We start from the raw sequence: 26,460 nt of genomic DNA on the forward strand, positions 1-26,460 counted from the left end.
AGCGTGCGCAGGCTGAGCTGAGGGAAACACTTCGCTCTTCTCCGAAGGGGGAAAGGAGAGGAACAAATGGACTTGCAGGACGGAAATGTCCTGGGCCAACGTTTTCAGACATGGATGCTTCAAGTCAGATTCTTACATTAATGTTTCAGAGACGTGAGGCCTTTCTTGCCCTGAGTGCTCAGCACTCTCACCATTCAGGGCGCTCAGCTGCAGATAGGACTGCTCAGCACCACTGAAAAGAGATTAAATAGAGATTTTCATGCTGATGTTAAGACAGCCAGCGTGCAAACCTCAGCCACGCCTTTGGAGGGTGGAAAATGGACTGAAGAAATGACAGAGAAGGTGTCACTCCAGGCTCATCCTAGGTAAAAGGCAGCAAGTTTCACTGGTGTTTGCTCCAATTGGTGTGGCTTCGTGCAGGGCTTGGCGAGCTGGGGCTGCCCCTTCTCTCCGTGATCCTTCCGTCCGCTGTGGCCGGCAGAGCAGCGGGCAGTTGGCTGCATGTGCTGCAGCCCGTGCTGCCTGCGGGATGGCACTGCAATGGCAGCCATGAAGAAATACAGACGTACTTTGCAGTGCACGACCTGCATCCTGGCTGGTGGTGTGACTGCTGTCACCAGCCCGGCTGTGAGATGGCCAGGGGGTTCCTGCAGTGTCGTTATCTCATGTGGAGGCAGGAGGGGAAATGATGTGGCTCAGACGGTGCCGTTCATGGTCCTCAACAAGCAGCACAAGTGTGAGTCCCTTTGAAGTTTAACTTGTGACCCTGCTGAGATCAATACCCTGGGCTGGCAAAGAGGAGGCAGAGAATCAGGCAGAAACTTGGGGGAAAGGACTTTGGAAAGAATAGGGGGAACTTTAAAAAGGCTTAGGGGAGAAATGTTACTTCCAAGCCCCAGGACCCAGGTACAGGACTAGCCCCTAGAAAGGCCCCCGACATGCATAGATGGGGTGTGATTGAAATCCTCGTCTTGTGTTTTGCTGCTACTGTTTGAAATCAAATATATTTGTCTGCTGTTTATGTGATTACATGTGGATCCCAGTCTTGTTGGGAAGCAGAATGGGCACCCCAGGACCTGGTCTGATGAGCAGGATCTGATGACCCAAGGTCTCCCCATCACCAGCACGACAGACTGGGCTCTGCTTCATCCTCCCTGCTCTCAGATTAGCCACATGAGCTGCTGAAGGGGACGTGGGTCGGTGCAATCTCGCAGGCTGAGCCCTGCACTGGCACTGGATGCCAGCACGTTTGCTCCTTCTCTTTCTGTGACAGAGGCAAGGACCTTGCCAGCTGCCCGGCGAGATTCAGCAGGGCTCATCAGCTGCAGCTCCCAGACAGATCGGGAGGGTCAAAGGTACCTCTAAGCCTTGCACCAAGCTGCCCTCAGCAATCCAGATATTAACAGTATTGCAACACCAGTTAGAAGAATTTGAAGGGTCAGATTCCTTTGGAGCAGAACATCGCTGAACTCGGTCAGTTTAGACCTCCAGTGAATTTGGAGCAGTGTTTTGGAAGGCTGACACCTTAACACAGACCTGTTTGAAGGAGTTAATGTGTGACCAGCTACAAACCATCTGGAGCAGACAGATGGCCTGCCCTGCTGGAGCTGGTTTCAGCAGCTGGACCCTGTGCAGTTCTCAGCGATGCTGATGTGAATCCAGAAGAAAGAAGATGAGGGAAGGATTGCAGTTGCTTGCATGCTCTGTAGAGCAGAATTAGGCCTTTTTTTCTGCTGATTTCCAGCAGGGTGACTACCCAGGGCTTTCTCTAGATATGTACATCCGTATTCTGAAAGACAGCCAACATCCTGTTACTAAAGTAAACCCCACAAACATACCACGTCTGGAACCATTGCGATTAAGAGCTACCAAATAAGAAAAATGTCACAACACAATGGATTTATGTCAAACATTCAACTGTTTGAAGAGTGTCTCTTTCTTTTAGGAGACCTTGCTGCTGGCCGATGTCCAGATACCATGGAAAATCCACTCCCCTCCGTGCAATCTGCAGTTCAGAATATAGCTAAATTAAAAAGTAAAGAGCCTTTTGCAATCACACCAGGTTTTATTTAAGTGCCACACCATAGGATCAGGTGATCAGAGCCGTCAGTGGATACAGCACATGGATTTGGGGCTTGTCAACAGGGAGAACAAACCAGAATAGATGTCTTCAGATAGCTCCCCTCTCATGAGAGCTGACTGTGAAGAAAGTTCCTATGTTCTGGAGTAGTAACTGCATTAGCAAAACATGCTAATAATTTTAGATTATAGCGACCCTTACTGCAGGGTAGCTTCTCTACTGGGTACACAGGGATGGTTTTTCTGCTTAACCCCACGTAAATGTTCTCAAGTCCATCCTGCAGGTTGACAAGGCTTCCTCGGGCCCAGGAGAACTGGTGTTCCATCGCTGCCTGCATCTCCAAGGTATAATTAATGTTCAATAATGTCAAAAAACATAATGTCTAGTGATGTTTTAAGTGGTGCTGGCTGGTGATGCAGCTGCTGCACTGAAGTGGCTACAGGACCTGCAGTTACACGGCTGTCAGAAAGCTTGGACTCGGGAGCAGGCAGCTCTCAGCAGACTCAAATCATCCTGGCTGTTCTTATTGCCCGTAACTGCTATTTTTTGGCATGGACAGTCACATGAACAGGACTGCTCACACCATTATTTGTCCCAGCTTGCTAGTGCAGATGCGCCTCTGTAAGAAAGGTTATAGCAAAGCTCAAAACCGATGTTTACAGTGGCTGGAATTTGTCCAAAAGGCAGTTGCATGTTTTTAAAAAATAAAAAAAAAGGGCAACGAGCAATCTAGCATCACACTGGTACCCACAAGCCTCACACAGCCTCCGTGCCTTTGCATTACTGTGGATCCGCCGCTGTGTGCTGCTGCTTGCCCGTGCCCTTGCAGCACTGTGTGAGCTGGGAGCGAATCTGGGGATCCTTTTGTGTCTTGGAAAGCTGCCTTCGCAAAGACCGAGACTAACCAGACTGTCTCTCTCTGCTGTTGGTAAATAGGAGTTTCCTTTGATGGCTTCTTTTATGCTGTAGCTTTAGGGTAACTCAGCTACTGCTGTTTAAAAAACACCCTGAGTGTACCTTTCTTGTCTCTTTTTTGCTGCCGTGGGTTTAATTTGCTCCGCCTGATGAGCAGACAACCCCACAGCTCGGTATCATCGGCTTCGGACAGAAGCCGCAAAACCTGACAAGCTTCCCCAATTTGAAATGGCAAGCGGGAGCTCAACTCAGTTTGCCATTTCTGCTCCCAAGCCGTTGGGCTAGAGCTGGGGGCCCGCCCGCCGCCCCGGCTCTGTGGGCACCTGCAGCAGGCACAGGTGAGGGTTTGGGGGGTGCTGCTGCCCCCACCTGCAGCCCCGGCCCGACCAGGCAGCTCCGGGCCCACAGTCACCCCCGGAGGTGGTGATGGAGCCCCACAGGTCCCCGCTCCACTGTGGGGTGGGTGCCTCCGTCCCGCTCCCTGCAGAGCCGGCATCAGTGGAGGGGGAGGCCGGGGCTGGGAATGGGGCCCCTTTTCCAGCCGTTCTTGTCTTTGCCTGGCAGCACCCTCGGGCTCAGAACTTTCACCCTTTCATCAATATTTTTTTTCTTGCCAACAAGACCCTAATGAATGCTGGTTGTGGGGGAAACAAACCCAGGCGAATGTAAATATTTGGCAAATATTTACCAAATACCTTAGCAAAATATTTGCGAAATACTTCAGTGAAAAATACAATACATAATAGTCAAAGGGGATGCAGGGTAAAAAACGAGTACTTAGAAAAAATGAATAGGAGTTAGGGAAGTGCAGATTGGCACTGTCTCGGTATAGAAAAGAAACTGTTTATTAAAAGCCCCGACATGTCATCCTGCCTCTTTAATTCCAGTGTTTCACGTTGGTTCTCAAACGGGCATCCTGAATCCATGGCTCTGCTGCGGAGCCTGCGCACGGGCAGACCTCCTCCCACCACGGGACCCTCACAAGTGTCCGCGTGGCTTAACCTCAGTGTAGTCACGCCTCACGTTGTGATGTTGTTTGGTGAGAACAGCTGTTTCCTCCGCTTATTTTATTGTTCTTTAGGAGAAATGCTTTTTATTTGTTCTGTGTTTCAGAGCATCTTACTTCTGCTTTGCTCACTAAAAATGGGGCCAGACAAATTAACTGCAGTCATAAATGGTATTTTTACAACAGAATATTTATTGCCACATGGGTTGGTCGGGTTCAGGGCTGCAGAGTTAAAAAACAGCTTCCCTGCCCTGAAGAGCCCAAATACTTAATTAAGGCAGATAAGGCAGGACAAATAAAAACAAGACAAAACTCCTCTTGCTTTGAACCACCTCTAGGGAGCAGGTCTTGGCAAAAGAAAAGAGAGATTGTAAAGCTGTAATAATAATAATGATAATTAATTGTATTTATAATTCATCCCCTAATGCCTCTCGATGCTGTACAATGATTTTAAATACGATTGAAAGCAGCAACAATAAGAAGGCAAATAAGGAAGTGTTGTAAAAATAAAGGTGTCCTTTACAGTAGCTAGCAAGATTTAAGGGTGCTGGTTTCGGGCTCTTTCAAAAAGTAAAACAGAGGTGGTGTCCAACCTGTGCACACCCTTTGCTCCCCACGTGTTTTCGCAGCGCCCTTGCTGCTGAGAGCACACGTGCAGATGCTCCAACCCAAAAGCCTCAAACTTCAGCCCCCCAAACCCATCCTCCGGACTCAGCCCAACACACGCTTACGCGTTTATTTTGCTTCACTGGCGTGTGAGAGGGGAGGGTGTGTGTTTGTGTGCAGAGGTGTTTGCCGGCCAGGGCAGGCGGGCCAGGATCTGCGACGTGGACACACGGATGTTGGTCCAAAGCGGCTGAGGATCCGTGCTGCAGTGGGTTCTGTGGGCTTGCAGATTACAGACTTTGATTACAAAGAGTGAATAAATGTTAAAGCCTGGTTTGCATGTCACTGTTTAAGCTTTATTTCCAGCATTATTTCCAGCTTTATTCCAGCCAGCCAGACAGTGTAATTCAACGCAGCCAAATTTACTTGTGTTTACACTTCTGGATTGGCTTTCAGATTTTTCCACCGCCACTGATAAGGGTAAACACGTATTTACATTAGATTTTGGAAACAAAGCGCTCTTGCTTTGCAGGCTTTGTGAAAGCTTGCTCTACCCTCACTGACACATGAGGCCAGCTGGGAGTCGCCCCCCTCTAGGCAGTGATTTAAAGGACGGGTGTCACAGCTGGGTGAGGGTACTTGCACGTGGGGTCTGGGGGGTGGGTGATGGTCCGAGGGCAAGCCGGGCACTGACCCCCAGCAGTGACTGGCTCCTGGCGGTGGGACGGGGTGGTGAGGCAAGGCCAGCGCCTGCCGGGGCCGGAGGCCTCGCCTAGTGGGGCGGGCACTGGCCGCAGAACTTCAAGAATATAAAGCTGCCCCAGGGAGGCATCACGGCACCAGCCTGGTGATATTCACGAAGCACTGGGACAAGGCCCTCAGAGCCACGGTGTGAATTTGGGGTGTCCTGTGCAGGGACAGGAGCTGGACGATGGTCCTTGTGGGTCCCTCCCAGCTCAGGACATCCTACGACTCCGTGATCCCCGCCCGGGAGGACGCTCCCCGCCGGGCAGCGGGGCCCCGGCGGGGGGCTGAGGCCTGGGGGAGGCACCCCGGGGCTTCACGCACGGCCCCGGGCGCTGCAGAGCCCGGCACCCAGCCCGCCCCTGAGGGTTGCGCTGGCCCACGGGAGCCGCGGTCACCGCGCGAGGTGCGTGTCGGCGGCCGCGCGGCCCGCGAGGGGAGGGTGGCGGGGGGGGGGGGGGCCGGGCAGTGCGGGGCCGTGCGGGGCGGCGCTGCCGGAGGCGGGGGCGGGCGCGGGGCGGCAGCGCCCCCTGGCGGGGCGGGGCTGTGCTCGGCCGGCGCGGGCTGCGGCGGCGGCTGCGGGAGGAGCGGAGCGGGGAGCAGGCAGCGGAGCGGGGCGGGATGGCGGGAGCCCTGTCGGAGGTGCTGGGCGAGGTGCTGGTGGCCGCGGACGGGGAGGAGGTGGCCGTGTCGGCGCTGGCAGCCCGCGGGGTCTCCTTGGTGGGGCTTTACTTCGGCTGCAGCCTCGGCGGCCCCTGCGCGCAGCTCGGCGCCAGCCTGGCCGCCTTCTACGGGCGCTTCAGGGGGGAGGCGGCGGCGGCCGGCGGGCAGCGCCTCGAGATCGTCTTCGTGTCGGCCGAGCAGGAGCAGCAGCAGTGGCAGGAGGCCGTGCGGGCCATGCCCTGGCTGGCGCTACCCTTCGCCGACAAACACCGCAAGGTGAGACCGCGGGGGCCGGGGGCGCGCCCCGGGCTTTGTCTGGGGGCGGTAGGGCTCGGCCGGGCCCCCCCCCCCCCCATCCCCGCGCCGCCGGGGCGGGTCCCGCGTGGCGGAGGGCGCGTGGCGCGGGGTGGGCGCCTTCCAGAAAGTTCCCGGGGGGGAACCGGGAAAAAGAGGGGTGGGGGGGTGTGTGTTGTCTGCTGCCGTCCCGCGGGGCGACCCGCCTCGCCCGGCTCCTCCGGGTCCTGCGCGCCGCAGCGGGGTGGGGAAGCCCCGCACAACTCCGTCCCCCTCTGCGGGTGGGGGGTGAGGGAGGGGGGATACCCCCGGCTTGGGGGTCGCGGTTGCAGCGGGGTGGGCGGAGGGGCGCCCGCTGGCTCCGGCGGGGCCGTCAGAGGAGCGGGGCGGGCAGGCGAGGCCTGTGGGGAACCGCTCCTCCGACCCAAAACCCGGGAGCAGGGCTCCGCTCGGGCGGGCGCCGCTTAGCCTGAGGAAAGCAGGCCTCGACGCAGGCCGTGGACAGGGTCCCCGTGGGCTCCTGCGTGGGTTTGGGGCACAGAAAGGGGCCGTGGCCGCCACCAGCCGTGAGGAGGACATTTGGTGGTTTTGAGGAGCGAGTTGGAGCCCGGCTCGTCTGGGAGCTGTCGGCAAAGCTGCCGGGCAAGTTTGGTGTTTCTTTTCATCTTCGTTTAGCGGCTGGCGTGTTCGATACTTCACAAGGTGCAGCCCCTCATCCATAGAGTTTAATCAAAAAGACAGATACCAGACAAAAAGCGCTCTGTAAGACCCACGCAGGGATGGCTGTGAGGGACAGGAAGGCAAAGGCTGAGCTTCCAGATCCCAACAAACTCGCAATGTTGGTAGTTTAAAAAAAACCCCAACTCTTTACAAATCTATGGAAGCTATTGAGGAAGAATTAAAAAGATGGTGCCCCACAGTGCCATTTCTAAACATCTTTCCGGCGCGCGATTGCGGCCGCTGGTCTGAAAGCAGCGGCAGGCGTTGGCGCTGAGCTGGCGCGTTCTCCGCGGCAGCGGGGATTGGGGCAGTGCCGGTACCTGCGGGGCCGGGGGGTGGCTGAGCCCCCTCAGGCACCCCCCGTGGCTGGGCTCCGTGAGGCTGCGCTGGGATGAGAGGGACCGCTTCTTCCTGAACAGGTCTCTGAACCCTCCTCCGCCAGCGCTTTGCGCTGTTCCTTAGGCAAAGGAGTCGTTTAAGGAAAAGTCTGTCGTCTTCTGCGCCGTGGGATGTCCCCTCTGCTGAGAAGAGCTGTAGCTAGTTTGAAACTCGGATTCAGCTTTTTTCCCTCGTTTGCTGCAGGTTCTTGTTGCTAAGCCTCCGGTTCTGCAAAAGCTCTCGTGTATTTAATGCTGTACACCTGGATGATGCTGGTAAAGGCCCCCAGTTTGTCCCTTTGAAGTCCAGTCACTTCTAACTGGGAGCTTGCATGAGTGCTCACAGGTTGGGGGCTGAGATCAGTTTCATTATGAAGGGGATTTATAACAGAAGCTTCATCCTTCAGTGAAATTATAGTTTAATTCTAGTTTCTTTAAAACCAAATCCTCTTCCCACAGGGAGTTGAAAAGATTGTGGTTCCAGTTAGCTGGCCATTTCTGTACAGAACATTTCAGATTGTTTAGGTGGTGGGACTTTTGCTTGCCACATTTGCTTTAAAAATTCCACTGCAATGTAGTTAAATTGTTGGGAAATCATAGAAGTGGAAGGTAGCGTTAGTTCTATGTGCAGGCCAATACCTCCATCATTAGATTGCAAGAAAACATGAAATAAAAAGATTATGGGGTCTTAAACTCTTATTCCAAGAAGCCCTGAGTTAAATTCAGGCTTATTTTTGTGTGGAGTGTAAAGTAATTGAAGCTTGTGCTGTATATTTTCAAAACTAAGCAGATGTAATGTGGCTTTGGAGGAAGCTTAATCTATGGATAACAGAGAACCTATTTGTAAGTTATAAGGGCAATTATGTCAGGATATCAGATTTCTAAACAGGAGATTTATAACCTGTAGTTCAGGCACTTAGAAGTTTCCTTGTATAATAGGCTGATTTTTAAATAGTTTAATGACCTGACTCTCCAGAAAAGCACAAACTTTCTATTTTTCAAAAACATGCCAGCAAGACCGGGGGATGTGTAGCATATGTTCAATACCTCGCGGGCTTAATTTGCTTAAAAACAAAAGCATTAGAAAAATGGAGGCAGTCCTTTTGAGTTATGGTTCCTTTGCACTAAAGGGCTGTTCCTAAACCCTTCACGAGCCAAGCCCGAGAGAATTACACAGATTTATGGGAAGAAAGGAATTTTACAGATACAGGCTAGGAATAATAGAGAGAAGTGGGAACATCGGGCTGAGAACTGAACTCTATCCCCAAGCTCTCAGCCCCTGGAGAAGCTGCGGAGCCTCTGTCCTTGGCAGTTGCAGGGCTTAGCTGGGTGATGTTGTGGCCAGCGGGGTCTCGTGTTGGTGACTGCAGGGCTCAGAGACCTTGAGAGGTCCCTTTCAGCCAACACTTCCTGTTGTGGGTTCGTTAACTTATCTGCCGAGGTCATGAAAGCTTTGGGGAGAGATGACTTCCTATCCCATGTTGGCTGTAGCATTTCTTTTGTTGCTCAGAATTATTCAATAATACGGCTGTTACGGTCCTAGTTTCCTGCTGAAACATTTATCAGTGTGCACCTTGTCTTTTCTGGTGTACTCTCTATTTTTTTACATTTCTGCCTCTTCCAAACCCCGGGCACTGAATGTTGATGGGTCTGAAAAACCAGGCTCCTTTCTGGGAGTATAGAAAAATTCCCACAGTCCTAAAAGTAAAATACCATCTTACTCTCATGGTTATTGGTGAAAGTAGTATGGGTTGTCAAAGAAAACAGCCACTCTTTGTTGAATGCCTCAGTAACTCAATAATGCTGGGGTGCAGTTACCAAGGGCATACCAGCCCGTGTGTCTTGCAACAACCAGTTGAATTTGGGTAACTTTAGCATATAGCAATCTCTGTCTCTAAACTAGTAATAAAAGAAAGCAGTACAAGTCAGCAAACATCTGGACATGGGGAAAGCCTTTGATTAATGAGGAGGATGGCATTGTGCCTCCATCTGAGTCACAGCCGGCTGTCTTATTGGTTGTTTTTTTTTTTCCAGAACAAAACCATAATGTGCCAAATGTGATTGGAGGCCTTTAACTCCTGATACACATCCCTCAGCTGAGCTGTTCAGCCCCTGATTTGGGTAGCTATTTGCAGCTGTTGATAATTGATTTGTCTTCCAATACTGCCTGGTGTTGCTGAGCAGAACATGGGAGAGATGTTGCTCCCTGTCTTTGTTTTGTTTGGTGTTTTGGTTTAGCATCGCCCTGTTGTTATCTGTTTGGATGAACAGCTGCTTGAGTTCTGGAGGGTTGATTTAATAACAGCTTTAATTCCTGACTGCTACTAAGAACCTCGGTAACGTAAACAGCCCCCATCTGTCTATGTGCCCTGGTGTCTGCGGGAGCCCACGATGGGGCAGCACCCTCCCCACTGTTGGGAGGATCCCAGACTTCTCCTGGTGAGCTCCAGACCATCTCTGCTGCAGATTCCACCTACGCTCCGGGTGAATTTGTGTGTTCTTTAAGGGCTTATATCATGCAGGCTTTTGGAGGAGGGCAGGACCGTGCTGTGTTGCTGTGGTCACCTTGGTCATTTCTGTTAAAAAAGGAAAAAAATTTTAAATCGGCCAGATTCTCCTCGAGTAGGTTCTCTCACATGGGTCCACATAGCAGTGGGAGAACAGAGGGTCAGGGTGCTGGAGGAGAAAAGGCTGCAAGCGGGTCTGCACTGGGAGAGAAGCGGTTTATCTTTTGCTGTTGTTTATTTGCCTTTGCGTTTGTTTTTACTTGTTACTTACTTGGCCCAGTCATCTTCCTCATTCTTTTTAATCTCGACTTTTCTAATTATGCTTACTTGGTGCGTCCACGCAGCGCCGCAGTGGTGTAGGGTCTGTGCTCTGCCTGTTGTTTTGTGTTTGCTTTCTGCTGTGTTTATGCATCGGCTTGAGTGTTGCCCAGATGCTTCTTGGGAAGGCAAACCCGTTTCCACTGGAGCTGAAATAGTTCTGCTCTGGTTTTAAATAAATGCAGAACATGTTGCTTATGTTTCTGTGATTGTTCAGTCAAGTATCTGAAAACAGTTTGAGGGTCTCTCTTTGCCCATGCTGGTAAATACACTTTGTTTGGGACAAAGTGGTTTTCCCTTATCTTAAAGCAGGATTTGTGTATCCTGCTCTGTGGATTTTCTCCCATGTTCACGTGAAATGTGTCTTTTGCTGAACTGTGTGGCAGAGGCACATGATCTTCTTCCGCATGAGAAGATGATGTCTGTTCTGTCTCACACTAAGGAGAACGGAAGGAGGTAGTTGTGGATTTTGTTGTGTTTGTGGCTTGAGTGCTATGGTAGGTGATATGAGAGGGACGTGGACAGAATAACACCTGGGAGTACGTCTTCCTCAGCACCACGAGTAAAACTGGCCTTAAGATCAATGGGTAAAATGTGACCAACCTCTTGCTTGTTTGCAGATATCTCTGTGAAGTCTTTTACAACAAATACCCCCTCTATTTTTAATGTTTTCTCCTCCCCGCCCACCTTGCCCAGTAAAGGGCTTTTTCTTTCCCAGTGCTTAAAAAGATCATCTACTGTAGGAGCCTTTCCTAGTAAGACGCTGGGTACTAGTTTTGTAGGTAGAGTTCATGCAAGAAATGGTGGGGAGGAGGTAGGAATGTCATTAAATTAGACTGTATACAGCTTCTTTTTTGGGGAAAAACCCCTCAAAACCTTGATTAAAGTTTAAGATACACCCTGATTTTCAGGGACTCGTAACTTTTCTGTTTGAAATTGCCATCTGCTGAGATCTGGGAGGCAAGTGGTCAGCACAGATGTAGGATTTGTCTAACAGAGAATTTTGTAGATCACTTGAAGCAGCTTTTGAGTTTCATAATATAAAAATATCTAGGTAATCACTTTCAGCTGTATTCCTGACTTTGTATTTCTGGGCTGGGAATGTATATGAAATCTTTGGCTCACAGAGATGCAGATTTGAAAAATGTGGTCTTTTCATGATACAAGGCTATTGAGTAAGAAGCAAAGCATTAGCAGCACCAACCAGTTCTTTGTTTGCTTTGAAACTTGCTGGTTCTGAAACATAAGAATGGGAGATCTATGAAAGGAGCAGAGGGAAGCCTGGGTGCTGTTTTTCATTGTGGCATCTTAATCCAGATGTTGAAATGAAAACGTTCATTTAAAAATGCATGGTTGACAATTTCATTTGTTACTCTCAGGTTGCAGGACTAAGCAAAGCAACTTTACTTTTTAAAGTAATCAGTGCCGAGTTCTTCTCCAAAAATGAATTCTTTTAGGAGCTGAACATGTAACAGCTTTACAAAAGTACAAAAAATAGAGTGATTTTGCTGTGTGATTTTAGAGAGGTACAACAGTGAACTTCAATTATGACTGTGAGGAATAAGCTATTCCGTATTTCTACATCATGTGGACAACACGGAAGGCTAAACCTTCTGTAATTCTTGTTGTTGATGCTGTTTTTCCACATTTCTGAGTAGGTTTTATAGAGCTTTGCAGTGACTCTCCATACAATTAGCAGTCGTGGCTCATGCCAAGACCCTAATCCTTCAGTGAAATCCCAGGCAGTGTTCACTGCTAGCAGTAGGTGCAAGTCAGGGCTGTGCATTGCCCCGCAATAGTTGCAAAAACATCACTGATGTCCTTGGAGGTTGGATATCCCCATACATCCGAACTGTGGCCTGCCCGAGTGCTTTCTCCAGGAGAGAATTAGTATTTTAAGTGTCTTGCAGATGTGCCATCTGCCATGTGGTTTATTGCATCCCGTCAATCGGTAACTGCCCACGTTTGAGGGCCAGCCCTGAAAGTCCTTGGGGCATCTTTCCATCCTCAAATCCTCCCAGCTCCACGGTGGGGAGAAGCAGTGTGAGCTTTTGCTGCTCACACATGGCTGGGTCTTGGACTGGGCTCTGCAAGTCCTGTCCCAAAAGCTGACATCAGGTTTGCATTGCCTTTGGATGGTGGCTTCTTCAAGCGGTTTGATAACATTTTCATTTGAAACGCAATAAGCTGCCTCCTTAATGCTGGAAACGATCCTTTTGTACCATTGCCTATAAGTACTTTTTATAGGTATTTCTTAGTGCTGGGAAGGTTTGCATGAAATTCGTTGTGGCTTCATTGTTAGCAGGTATGGGTTCTGAGAGAGTCCAGGGGGTTTTGAAGTTGGAGGTTTTTTGATCCTTTCTCTTGGACATACTTTCAGTCTTTCAAAGCGGTGTATGGTAGGGTTAGCTCATGCAGCTGGGGTAGGGTTTCACTTCTCCTGAATTGCATCTGGGTAGAGCTCTCTGTTTTGCATTCCTGTTTTTTTCAGCAACGCTCCCAGCATGGAAGTAGGGGTATGGTTTTAATCTAAGCCAAGTCAGAAGATACTGCACTACTTGGTGATCAGACCAGGGGGATTCTTGCACCAGCCCCATGCACGCTCCTCCCCGACAAGGTAGATTCAACATGGCGATTGTCTGCTCCTCATTGCTAGAGTTTTGATGTAAAATGTAGTGATACAGGGAAACGGAGAGGATATGAGAGGCTGTGATGCAGTGGGCTGAACTCTAAATTCACGAAAACAAGTTTGAGCAGTGCTTGCCTGAGCATTTGCTTGGTGAGAAGCTCGTTGGTGCGTGCAGATTGCTGCCTCCTCCTCCTTTCTTCTTCCCCTCCCACTTTTTATCAGGGAAACAAGTTCCAAGCAAAATATTCCAAAGTGATATTTAATTACTCTTTAAAATGCAACTATTTGTCTTATCAGCCATGTGGATTTCTGTTTGCTGCTTTGATTTGACAGTTAGTAGTTTGTCATTTTTAAAAAGCTTACACACGCCAGGAATCTGTGATTTTTTAGGCTTTTGAAAATAGAGATGTTGAATTAACTGTGGCTTTGAACTACGCACGGATAATTTCGGGCCCCCTGCTTTCAGCAAATAACAAGCTGACTCGTGAGCTTTCAGGCTGGGTTGAATACCGAATTATCACAAATTCATAGCTGTGTGTCTCCTCTAAACTGGTTCCATGGCACATCACAGCAGAACGCACAGTAGATTGGAAACGCTTTTCTGGACAGATCACTTTGTGCTCATGCCATGTCCAGATAATAGCATTTAAGAAAGGGGGGAGTAATGCCAGCATGGGGAGGGTGCTGGGATTCATTGTGACTTGGACTTTGTGGGCATTAATTCCCCTCCATTCCCAGGGTAGGAGCCCCAGCTGAGGACCAGGGGGTGTTCAGCTGGGGGAGAGGGCTTTCCCCCAGTCCTGCCTTGATGTACCTCTGCAGGGCAGCTTCCTCCGTGCTGGCTGGGGCCGCTGCTTCTCTGCTGAGGTGAAAAATACAATTAGAGTTAAATCTGTGGGTCGTAAGGTAAAGACATGGCCAGCGGAGAAACTGGGAGAGGGATGAGTTGACAAGTAAGTAAAAAGACATATTAAATTCTCTCATGGGAAAGTGAATTATATAAGTATTTCAGGTTACAATATGAGCATCTTGTGTGATAGCTGATTGCGTTTTATTATCTCAGTTTTCCGAAGAAAATGTAGTGTCTTATTGATTTGGCTTAGAGGACACACAATTAATGGAAGGGTGGAACTAAAAAGATGCAGGAATGGTTTCTGCATACTCTCACGTCTGTCTTTCAACACTGTGAACAATTGCAACCGACAATTAATATGTAAAGAATTTGCGGTCTTTATTTAGTGCTAGTGAGTGACTGCTTCAGTTGCGTCAGGGCATTAGCTGAGCTTTTGCAACATGATCAGACCCCGCTTGGAGCCCAGCAAGCCCCTCTGGCCGCAAAACAAAGTGATGGGAGTCACAGGGGAGCCGGCTCCCTGCCTGAGCAGGGGGGTGAGCGCTGGGCACAGAGCCTAAACGCTGGGGAGAATCTGCTCCATAAAGGATGCGCTTCAAATGATAAGTGCCATCGCATCTGCAGAGACCAGGAATGGTGCATGGGGCAGGGGAGATCATCTTCATCAGGGTCAGAGGGAAGTCGGGCAGAGCAAACCTGGAAACTGAAGGCCTGTAATGAGGAAGGCTACGTGGTGCTGCCAGGGGCAGGGCTCGACAGCCTTTTCAGCCAGCCAAAGTGCTGTAGCAGCAGGGTGGTGTGAGAGGTTGTTGTGTGTGTTTTTGCACCCATGAAGGTCTGCAGTGGTTGAAGCTGTCCTGCCCAGCCAGGGAGAGAAACTCCAGGACCCTTCAGCAACATTTTGTCTGTCTTTGCAACTGTGGCTAAATCAAACCTGACTTCAAAATATTTTAATGGAGAAAAGGTGCAAAGGTCCCTGTGTAAAATGAATTTGCCAAGAGTTACCAGATTTTTATTTCATATCTGAGGTATAAAAAGTAGCTGGTGGCATCCTCAGATGTGAGCGGGGGCTCGGTGGGGGTGGCAGCCAGCGCAGGGGGTCAGATCCTGCCGAGAGGCATCTCTGCGAGGCTGGGCTTTGACAGCTGAGAAGGGAGCATTGTTTTATGTTTCAGTGCAAGTATTTAAGAATCTGGGTGAGAATTAGGTAATGTTTGCAGAAGAGGGTAGAAGGCAACTGAAATGAATTGCAACTGCATGAGTGAGCCGAAGAGAGAAATTCTAGTTCTCCCTTGTTCCCAAGAGATTCCCACTGGAGAGATGAAGTCATAGCTATTACTTCATTAGCGTTAACTCAGGACGCTGACAAATGAGCCCTCTTGATTCGTGCCGGGCTGGTTGAAGAGAACACTGCTCCGGCTCTCGCCCCGTGCCTCGGCAGTCGCTGCCCTTGCCGTGGTGTTGGCAGAAGCACACGCCAACTCCCCAGCCGTGCTGATTCAGCTCAGCGTTTTCTTTTGAACTGCCACCGCATCGTGCCGCGTGCCAGCTCCAAGTTGGCTTTTACAAATCCTGCTGTGCAGAAGGCAGCCGCCAAGGGATGGGCGGGCGGGCGAGTACGAGCAGCAGCCTTGCACTTGCCAGAACCTCTCCATCAACGCCCCAGCCCTTGCCCAGCGCGGGGAGCGTTAATGGTACCCAGCGGTCCAAGCCCTACTTCCAGAGCAAACAGACTGGTGTAGGATCTCACCCTCGCAACTCGCAGCATTGCTGTGGGAGTCCCTTTTGGAAAAAGTGTGAAATTTATTGTAATACGCGCTGAGGATCTTATGGCGGATCCGAGCTGCTAACTCCTCTAAACCTGAGCCCGCAGCTTCATTGACAGGGCCTCTCACTTTGCTCTGCTCCAAGCTTATGGTTTCACTGCTCCAATATTTTTCCATACATGGAAGCATTCCTGCCCCAGCCTGGGCTAATCCTGACATGCCACTGCATCTGGATGTTAGCTCATTTCTCACAGCTGACACTGTGCAAAGGCAGATGTCTGAACTTACTTTTGTCTAAACAGATTTAATTCAACCAGCAAAAGTCTCACCCCATAGGTAAGCTGGGGGGGGGGGGGGGGGGGGTAGTGGTTTTCCATTTTACTGACCTCCCAGGGCTGCTAGGTGGATGACTTGGTCCCCGGTAATGCTGTGCTTTGGAAATGCTTGGTATTTAAATTGCAAAGTGTAGAAATAATGTTTTTGTGTCTCCAGCATGAGCCAAACCCATCTCCCTGCTGTGGCTCAGCAGAGAGGAGCCCCTGTCTGCCCATCCTGTGCTGATGCTGTGCGCTCCTGGCCTCTCCCCTCTGCTCTGATGGCTCTTGAGAGGCTCCGTGCCATTTGGGGTGTAAACAGTAGCTTGGTGAGGCTGGGACTGCTGTGCTCTGGCAGTTGAGCCAAATGCCTTGGTTGTATGGGAGAAGGAGATGCTTGTGCTGGTGAGCTGCTGTTTGAGCTGGGGACCTGTTCATAATCCCTTTCTTGCTGGGGCGGCTTGTAAGTTTTAATTAAATGTCTATAAGGTGCTCTGCGATCCTCTGCTGAAAGGCCCTGTTTAAGGGCAAAGCCTTTGTGAAAAAACCTAGAGACCTTTTCCACATATCAGGAAAGAGTTTGAGGTAAAACAGCCAGACCCAAGCAGTTGTATCTGAACAGATGTTGGTTCTCCCCATCTTTGATAGCTCAAAAAGATTATTCTGCCTCTCCAAAAAAAAGGAGGAGAAACACACTGATTTTATTAGCATTGCCAGGGTTCTCAGCTCCATCCCCTCCTACTCGCTGCTAGTTAAAAGGTTGCGTGGAGAGTTTTGGTTGTGGGCTCCACTGTCGCATTTGTAGGTCAGCATCCACTTGCCCGGCCCCTTGTTGGGGGTCCTGGGCGAGGGAGCGCATCCCTGTTTGTCTTCTCTTCACTTGGCTCCTCCTGTTGTGTGCAGGAATAAAGTGACTTGAACTCACCCAGGAGGAAGACAGCAGGGGTGAAACTGGTTTCAAATGACCCAAGCTGCCTGATGGTGCGGGAAGGAGAAGACAATTTCCAGGTTTGCTGTTGGAGCTGTGAAGCAAATGAGACCTCCTTTGCGTGACTCTTTCAGCCCCTGAGGAGTGAGTGAACCCAAGAGCCCGCAGGTGCCTCCAGCCCCGCTGAGGGACCCCTCCTCCCTCCGTTTGCCCCTCTGAATGCAGCCTGGGGCCTGGGCGACAGCAGTGCTGTGGTCCTTGCACATGTACTTGGGTATCATGGGATTTTGGCATGGGATAGATCATCAGGGCGTTAGAAATGTTGTTTATTTTTTCCCCAAGTTTTTCGGGCTTCTGCTCTGTCACTCTCAGAGCGAATGGAAGAGCACCAGGCTACAAATCCTGCCCTGCAAGTACTACCTGGGTGTTTAGATTGCAGGAATGCACTTCTTTTATTAACTGATAGCTGGTGTTTTGAGAGAGGGCAGGGAGCTGTGCTTATTTCCTTCTGAGAGGCTGATGACTCTACAAGCTTATTTTTTAGGGTGCTGCCTTTTAAATGATGGTTTGTGGCTATAAGGCAGAGGTCGCATTGCTGTTACATTACAGGCTGCTTCTAACGAGCTCTTCCCTGTGATCTCTGTGCTCAGGAGCTTTGCAAATGGCTATATGTGTTATAGGGAAGTCCTGCTGTCTTTGTCCAACAGGCAGGGAAACTGAGGCGAGAGGGGGCTGGATGAGTGACCAGAGCGGGGCTCTGCAGCTGACACCACTGGGATTTCCTGGTCCCAGCACGCCCGTCACCTGGGAGCAGCCCAGTTTCACCAGCCCCACGCAGCATGTGCACTTGAGCCCTCGGGTTGTGCTCAGCTTCCCTGCCCGCTGCCGCGTCAGCCGTTGACCCCCTCTGCCGCCGCCGTCGTGCCGTGCGCTTCCAAAATCGGTTTGTTCAGGGTTAGAAAAGGCACATTTTTCTGTCCTAAGTGCTGGATTTCACAGAAACAGAAGGGGAAAGGTCTCATTGCCTGCAGCTTGATCTTCTAATCTGAAAGCATGGGAAGTTTTTCAGAGGAAGATTTGCTGCCCAGCTTTCTCAATGCAAGTTTGCACAAATACATCTTATTCCTACAGTGCATTGTAGCAGCTGGATGCCTCCCACCAAGATTACTGCTTTTTTGGTCTTTCATTTTGGCAGAGACACACAGCAATAAATTAAATGAGATGGGGAGTTTCAGAGAGTAGTACAGATGGTGGGAAACAGAGGGCAGGGGCTACTTAAGTGCTAACGTATGGCACAGCTTTGACTCCTTACTTTTTTTAAAGGAATGGAAAAAGCTATGGGCTGCCCTGCTGGCAATTTTGCTTCCCCCTTGTCTTCAAGACCTGCAGGCCACCTCTATTGCAGTGCTTTCCTGGCGGTCAAGAAAGGAGCGCCCTGTGCGTGCTTCTGCCTGCTGGCACAGCGATATTCTCCATGCCTCTCTGTCCTCTTCGAGCCTGATCCTGGCTCGCTGCGTGCTTGGGTGCTTGTTGTCTTTGGTTTTCTGCTTTCCTGGCAAATGCTGGGAAAGCCTGTTAAATGAGATTTCTTGACTCTTTCTGAGTCTTTCACTTTTTTCCTTGTTAGGACTGACCTGTTTTAGGTTTTGTTTAGCAGTGGGGGTTCAAGTGGAATGATTTCATTCCCTTATCCACCTCCGTCCGCATTAATTTGCTGCCTCCTGACTGATGGTTTAATTATTGTGTGTGACAAGAGCATCCAGGGCCCCACTTGGCAGAAGGTGTTTATCACTTAGGTGGTGCGCAAAGTAGATGTCTGCTGCCCTCGTCGCTCCCAGGACTAGTTTTTGCCTAGAGAGGCAGTTTTCAAGCCAGTTAATTGCCATGTTGTGAAGCAGAAGAGTAGGTGGCTGTCCCTGCCTTTCCCTGTGGGTACGTCCCTGCCGGCTGTGTGGGGCCAGTGGCTCTTGAGGTGGAAAAATGGTGACGTGGTAGGTTGGGGAGAACCTCCTAGGTTGGGAAGAGCTGTCTCACAGAGGGATGGTGAGGGTAGGAGAAGGAGGCGGAGGGGTTGGGGGGGAGGATGGATGGAGAGAGGCGCGAGGACCACGCTGGAGCGGGGAGCGGTGCCTCACCTGGAAAGTCACTTTGCTCCACGCAGCCCAGCTTTGTATCATAGGAAGGCTCCAGATTTTACTCCATTTTAAAATTGAAACGCCCTGCGAGCCCTGCATGTTTTATGTTGCTTTTTGGCTCGGGTTGGTGAGCGGCGGCCCTGCGTTGGGCCGCATCCAGCGTCCTGGTTTTGATGTTTGTCTCCATGAGGATTTGCTGCAGTCTTCACAGCTGGAAAAGTGGAGTTGTCTGCATAAAACCCAGTAACTCTCCAGGTTAAGAGGCCACCAAATACCACCTCTGTCTGTGGCCGTCCCTCTGATTATTAAAATAATAACCGCAGGCAGAGCTCATGGCCCTGCTGGCGGCTCAGGATCTGTTGTGCTGGGCCCTGTTCAGGCAACCACATAAGAAAGAGGTGGTCCTTACCCTACAGTTGGTTATCAAAGAAAATGTCCCCCTCGCGCTGTGGGGAGAGGGTGGGTGCCTCATGAGCAGTGACAAGCCAGGCTGGCGGAGATGCCTCCCGCCTTGTGGGCACAGAGGTTTGGGATCTGGACAGGGAAGGCAAGCAGAGACCTCCTCCATGGCTGTGCCCTATGTGAGGTGATGCTGGCTCTGAGCTTGCAGAGCCCTTCCCTGCCAGTGGCTGGTCCTTAGTGTTGTCCTTGTGGCTGCCTCTGCCTGGTGGCTTGGCAGGAGCCCTGGTTGTGCTTGATTGCCCCGTGGCTGCCGCAGTTGCCCATCTCTTCTCCGCAGCAGCTGGAGGTCCATCCATGCAACTACAAAGGTGTGCTGCTGGCCTTCACACCGAGATCTGGGAATCTCACCTCCCAATAAGGCAAAAGTGTTTATTCTGGCCAAACTTGTGCAGCTGGTATGTGCTAGGCTGCTCGGAGCAGAGAGGACCAAAGCAGTTGGGCTGAAGTTTGTCACTGGGATTCGGTCACTGTCCCAAACCAACTGACCGGTTTGGATCAGCAGGTTAAACCAGTATTAAAACACGCTGAAAGCTTGGGAATGGGTGTCTGCCTGCCCGGTTACAGGGATGCCCATCACCCTGATGTCAGTGCGCTGAGTTCGTGCGCCTCTTTTCTGAGTTGGTGATGCTGCTTTTTCTTCCCAAGGTCTGAAATTGAGATGTGATTTACATGTGGCATGTGGCTGGGGGAGAGTAAGTCACACAAAAGCCGGTTACCTGCGGTAGCTGCCATCTCTGGCTGAGTGTGCCTCCGACTGCTTCCTCCCTCAGCTGTTGAGAGCCGGAGTGAGGATTATCCAGAACAAATCCTGTTACCCAGCCGCTTCTGTGGTGGAGACCTGCTGGGTGCAGGGATGAACCCCTCCTCACCACAGCACCCCCCAGCAGCAAAGCAGTCACAGGACAGGAGTGCCCCACGGGACATAAATCACATCGCTGTTTGCAGATGATGTCACGGGTAAAGATGAGGGATTTTTAGGGTTTCTTTGCCAGAAAGTGGCAGTGTTGATTGCCAGGCTTAGTAGTAAAGAATTTGAAGTTGTGATTCATCCCTCAATCCACATCTTAAGTATGCAGTGGTAAAGCTAGGAAAATCTGTGTATGTATAAAGTGCTTCCTCTTAGGCAGCTGAGAAACCCTTAGGTGCAGCAGTTATTATTTTACTTAATTGGGATTGAAATAGGAAATGCTCAGAACGTGCCAGCTCCTGTCTTTTATGGGGAAAACTCAATTGCTTGATAGAAATGTCTTTTCATCCTGCCACACTGAAGAGAAAATAAGATCAAATCTATTGAAAATAAAGTCTCCTGACTTTTTTTTATCTGCTCAGTTGTTGAGGCCCGTGGAGGTGGCTCGGCACGGGTGGTTCTCAGTGAGGATGTACATTTGAGAGGCAGCTCCTGAGAAGGAAAGTGGTTCTTTGGTGATGCTCAGCCTTCTGGTATTTAGTTTGATCTTTCACTTTTTAATTACTCCAGCAATTAGCGCAGTTACAGATTATGCCTTGCCTTTGCTGTTCTTGTATGTGCTTCTTGCACGGCATTTGCTGGCCCTGAGGATAAACAAACCTTGTGCAAATGCACATGCCAGCACTGAAAAGGCATTGGTATGTGTTTGTGAATCATCATCTGTGTGGATGTTTTCTCTGAACCTCTGCAGCTGGTGAGATGGTGCCTGGCTCCGAGCAGCTCTTGCGCAGGGCGGTGCTTTGCCTGTGCTGCCTGTGTCCACCTACAGCCGCTTAGTGACATACAAACGAGGGGCAAAGGGAAGCTGTGCCTGCTGTTTTCTTCCACTTGTTAAATAATTATAATCAGCCTTGCAGTCGTTGAAGACCAGACAGATCCTACCGGTGACGCCTGGGGTTTTGGTGCAGCAGTCTCTTCGCCAGAGGGATGCTGAGAATGTGAACCCTGTAAAAAGAAATGAAACTCGTTCTGTGGCTGAGCGAATTAGACACTGTGCCACAGAGGTGGAAGAGGAAAACCCCTGCCTCCCATGAGCTTGGGCGATCGCTTTTGTCACAGTTTTGTTTTTCTCTGCCAAGACTAGCAGCCTTCTCTTCGTTCAGAGCTTCAAGCTATGTGACCCAGTGTATAATTCCCACGGAGAGTACATCACGCTGACACAGAGCTGCCAGACACCTTCTGATTTCAAAGTTGGGAACTGCCATTTACTCACACATTTTCAGTGTTTCTTGTTTTTGCTGGTGAAAGAAATGGATATTGATGTGAGCAGCGCCTGCTGCAGCACAGAGCCTGTCCTTCAGCTAATGGGTGAATGAACAGTCTCACTCCAGCTTCTCTGCTAAGAGCCGCTGAAGAACACCGCAGGGTTTTTCCCCCCTTGCTTAACTAAATGTTACTAAAGAAAATAAGTTTAATCAAGTCCAGACCTTTCCGCAAGAATCGCTGTGCTCTTCTCGGCCCCCACTCTCTCCTTCCCCTTGCAGCAAGCAGAGGGCACCGCACGGGCTCGGCCAGCGCTCACCCGTTGTGTTGGAAGAGCCTTGTTTGCTTGGTGGGGTTCAAAGATCCCGCAGTGGCCGTCTGAAGAAAAGAGCAAAATCTCAGTGGTCTGGCTGCTGACCCTCCACTCTCCTGCCTGTCGCAGCCCGTCTGAGCCTGATTTCTGCTCAGGTATGAGCTCTTTTCCATTCTGTTTACGCTCCGCTTACCAAAAGAGGTTGGAGCCAGATGATTTTTCTGCAGAGGATATAATTTCATTGGAGGGAAGCGAGAGTTTGTAAAACAATCCATGGGGTTAGTTGCACCTTGGCTGCTGCAGGATCTCCCCAAACCCTTCTCGAGTCTTCTGTCAGTTCTTTGAAAGCCAAAATTTCCACTGCTGTTGATGCCCTGCCAGGCACTCTAGCAGGGTTACTTTCCCTTGGATGCAGTTCAAGAAACCATCGTTTCTTTTCTCTACTGTTTGTCATTGAAGGGCAGGGAGCGCCTTCCCTGCTCTGCCCTGCTGCCTCCAGCGCTGGCAAGAGTAGACAGCCAGGGTTGCTCCTCAGACCCACCATGCTAGCAATGTGAATTAGAAAAGATTTTGGTGTCAGGGAAGCTGAAGCATTCTTGTCTTCAAGAAAATACACTTCAATGTTTAAAAAAAACCCAAACCAAAATCTGTTCAGAGTACTGGCAGAGGCCTGGGTTAAAGCCCTCTTCCAACAAAGCAGCGATCTGAAGGTGCAGGGCTCATCGTTGTGGTGTGCTTTAGGTTTGTACATTTAGGCAGGAGTGGCCTAAGGACTTCTGAGAGACTCAAGCGTGACATTTTTATTTTAGTATAGACTGCTGAAGTCAGAGGGTTTAGGTGAAAAGATCCTGGGGCAAGGGCAGCTTCAAAATTGGGGTGGTTTGGGGTCTGCCCAGGCTAGATCCCGCAGCAGGCCCTGCCTTTGCCAGCCGTTGGGCTCTGCTAGGTACCGTAACACAGGATGCAGGTACCCAGGGGGGCCACTCAGGAGAGGAAGCCCACCTTCCTGCTTCCCACAGCCATGCCCTCTGCTCGGGCGCAGCCTGCTTCCTCTGGCGCTGGGGATGTGTTCCAGTTTTATCCTATCTTCCTTGCTCATAGGGTTTGGGCTAACTCTTTCACATATTCATAGTGTGTACATTAAAAAAAAGTAGTTTTAGAACTACAAAAAAAAAAAAGGGAGGCATAGATGTTTAGGAAGGAAAAGAACACCTGGGCATAGCTTTCTGCTGCTTGTAGGAGGAGCTGGCTCCAGGACAGACTGTTTTCTGATGGCTCCTCCATGCATGTCAGTGTGGTATCTTTAATCTTGGTGATGTGTATCGTTTAACTAGACTGGGTTGGGTGAACTGGTGTGTGTCTGCTTCCTATACATCCACCTGATTTACCTGACCTCTGCTTATCCTCTGCCTTGCCTTGTCATAACGAAACTACAACAGGTTTTAGGGTTGTTGGGGGAAAACCCATTTTCCTAGAAAGAATATAGAGGTTCGCTGGATTTTCAGAGAAAATGTATGAGCTTTACTGACAGGAGAACCAGCTGAGCAAGTTAGCGGTGGATTTGAGATGTTAACTTTGTGGCTTTTGTCTACCAGAGCCTGAGCAGTATTTGATGTGCAGACACGTTTTCAGACATTTCTCATAGAGAAGGTGTTGGCGGGTCTGCTGTTAACACCCTTGCCTTTAGGCCAAACTATTGAAAATTCAAGTTCAGCTTGAATCTCATTTCAATGGCTTGGAAGGCTGCAATCTGATGGGCTGAAAAATCTCATCCAACTCCAGCCCTTATTAGGAGCTTAATCTGAAGTGCAGCCAAAGCCAAATAAGGGGGGTGGGGTGGGGGGGAAGCAGTAAAATGGAACAAGAAATGTGCATCCAATTTACAGTATTCCTCTGCAACCTTAATTCAGCCCCCTGTATGCGTTACGATACAGTTTCTAATTATGGGATCACATATGGTTTTTTCCAGGGCACCCCTGCCCTCGCTGCTCAGGGAGGGCAGCCAAGGCGGCCCAGTGAAGGATGGGGTTGTGCATGTCGGAGCTCTGTCCTGCATGGTGCGGAATTTGGAGGGAAGGGAGTGAGACAAGTCATGAAAAAATAGCAAGGGTGATGGTTAAGGAGACGGGATTCCTGCTCTGCTTCTGCCGCAGGGCTCGTGTATGGCGCCAGGTAAATTGCTTTTCATACACAACAAGGGACTTGATTTCCTGGGTCCCCAGGCTGAGGGTTGAGTTGCAGAAGTGCCAAGTGCTCCTGCTGCAGATGATCTCACGGGAAGTTGTATGTCAAACATGTAAAATGCCACTTGGTGTCATTTATTTTTTCAAAAGGAAGCTGTAGGCTGATTCTGGAACTGGATGCCCAGAACTTCTCCGTACCTCTTTTTTTGGCTATAAACGGGACTTGTTGTGAACGTAGTTCTTCAGGATTTTATGAAAATAAATTCACGATCGTTTGAGAAGTATCCTGGTCTGCAGTGGCAAGACGCCTTCATTTTTGCCTTGGAGCAGCACGTGAAAAGTGTGAAGTGAAGAGGGCTGAGTGCCGTGCTTGAACAACCAGTCGAAAACCAAAACTGAAAAATTCCTCTCTTGTTGAACATCATCTATTCTTGGTACTAACTGCGTCAGGACTGTGTGTACACGTGGTATGTGGCCATGCCGTAAAGACCCTATGCAAGCGAACCAGATTAAAGCTACAGAGAAAACTGATTTCCAGCACATCCTAGCTTTTCAGGGCTTGGCAACTGTAATATTTTCTTAATGCAGCCCTTCAGATGCAGTATGCTATGAATTACAGGACTGGGTGAGTAAGGATTAGTGTGGAGAGGGTACAAGCATCACTCTGTATCAAACCTAACAGGGAGGAGGTCGAATGGCTCGATCCTGAAGGTGGTAATTCTTTTGCATTTCTGACCTGTAGTAGAAAGTGTGAGGTTTTTTTGGATCGTCCAGGAAGGATCTTGTGTGTAGCTTAGGCTGCGAATGCCAGATGTCTGCTTTTGGCTTATCTGAAAGTGGCTTTCGTCTGATCTTTAGTTTGGACCACTGTTGTGTGTTGGAGCCTCACTTGCAAAATAGCTCCTGTGTCCATCGAAGAAAGAGGTTAAGGAAGTTATTTTTTCTGTGGTTTTATGGAACTCTATACCATCGTCTGTCTCTAAGGAAGATGTGACGCACGATGGCTTTGCAACTATGCAGCTTGATGGAGAGGCGCATAGCTGTGGATGCTGTCACAGGGATGCTCCAGCGAGAGGTTTGTGAAGTTGAGAGGCAGCTAGCATCCCTCTCCCTTCTCCAGTATCCTTTGGACTTTGTTGTAGCTTATCTCCTTCCCTTCAAAACATGGATTGGGAGCTGCAAGAGGACCAGCATGTTCCGTACCAGCCTGGCAAGAAGAGCCCCATCAGCTGTGCCATTGGGAGGAAGGGCTGTGCTCAGCCGTGCTCCTCCAGGGCTCTGCAAGGTTTCGAACACGGCTCACTTAAATCAGCAGATGTTGTCAGGCATGCACAGGCAAAACCTTGCTCTAATTCACTAATTATAAAAATTCCTGGCAGAAGCTCTGTGTGAGTCAGCTACAAAAAAATCACTTAGGAAAAAAATAAGTTTATGGTATAAGGCTGACTTTAGCAGACAATTAGAAGGGGAGCTGGGGCTTTCTGTAAGTCTAGTTGGTCATCCAGCTTTAGCCCATCATGTCCTTCTCTGGAGAGAGTGGTGAGGGGAGGAGCAGAGCGGTGAAAGCCCAGGGGCTCTGGGCTAAAGCTGTCTGAACCTGGTGGTGTGGCAGGGGGTGGATAGAGAGTTTCCCTGCCGGGAGCTGGTGTGGCTCTGGCTTGTGAATCAGGGCAAGGCAGCCCCTTCCCTGCCAGTCCTGAGGGTGGGAGGAGGCTGCTGCTGCCTGCTCGGGGTGCACGTTTGCCTTTCACCTCGCTGCACACCCTGACCAGCTCGGGAACATCGGATCCAGACAGGTCTTGAACTAACTGCAAAGGGTGTTCACAGCATTGTCTCCTGGGGAAGCTGCCTTTTTCTTTTTCCTTCATAAACGTTGGATTTTATTTTATTTTTGTTACAAAACCCATATAACTAATTTCCCTTGGAATCTTCTGCAGGCGTCTGCTCTGAGTGTGTTTTGGCCTTGCTGCCCAGTGCTGGTTTTGAATCCCAGTCCCAGTGGTGGGAAGTTTTTAGAATTAATGCCAGTTGTATTTTTTTAATAGAATCGCAGTGTCCGCCTGTGGGTTTTAAACAAATATCCTTGGCTTTGTGTTTAGCCTGCAAGTAGTCAGTATCCAAAGGGTGTGTAGGCAACAACAGCGATTTGGCAAGGAGGCAGCATTTCTGCTTTGTCAAAAATGACTTTGTATTTCTTTTTCTAACCTAGCATGCACCTTCTTGACCCTGTTCTGATCGGCTGCAGCAGGCAGGATATGTGCCTTTGTGTGGGGCTGTGGTGCAGGCTCCCAAGGGAGGTGCGTGGAAGCCCCATCAGTGTGTAATTTAAAATGACACCTGGGGCATATGGAATAGGAAACAATCCTGCCTGGTGCCCCTGGGAATGGATGTGTCTTTACAGGGTTGACCCTTCAGCTGGGCAAAATGTATTTTCTTGCACCTACCACGCACTTGCACTGATTTTTCTGCCTCTGCCA

At 50.0% G+C, this 26,460-nt stretch overlaps 1 protein-coding gene across 1 annotated transcript in view; it reads left to right on the plus strand.

The window, feature by feature from the left end:
• The first annotated feature begins 5,918 nt into the window (after positions 1-5,918).
• The window catches only part of NXN (nucleoredoxin), a 54,129-nt gene continuing 33,587 nt past the window's right edge, over positions 5,919-26,460 (plus strand). The window contains exon 1 of the mRNA XM_075113038.1: positions 5,919-6,290. Within this exon, the coding sequence (XP_074969139.1) occupies positions 5,973-6,290 (318 nt within the window). The 5' untranslated portion in view covers positions 5,919-5,972. The remainder of the gene's footprint in view (positions 6,291-26,460) is intronic.

The sequence above is a fragment of the Phalacrocorax aristotelis genome, chromosome 18, assembly GCF_949628215.1.
Source record: "Phalacrocorax aristotelis chromosome 18, bGulAri2.1, whole genome shotgun sequence".
Taxonomy (NCBI): Eukaryota; Metazoa; Chordata; class Aves; order Suliformes; family Phalacrocoracidae; genus Phalacrocorax; species Phalacrocorax aristotelis.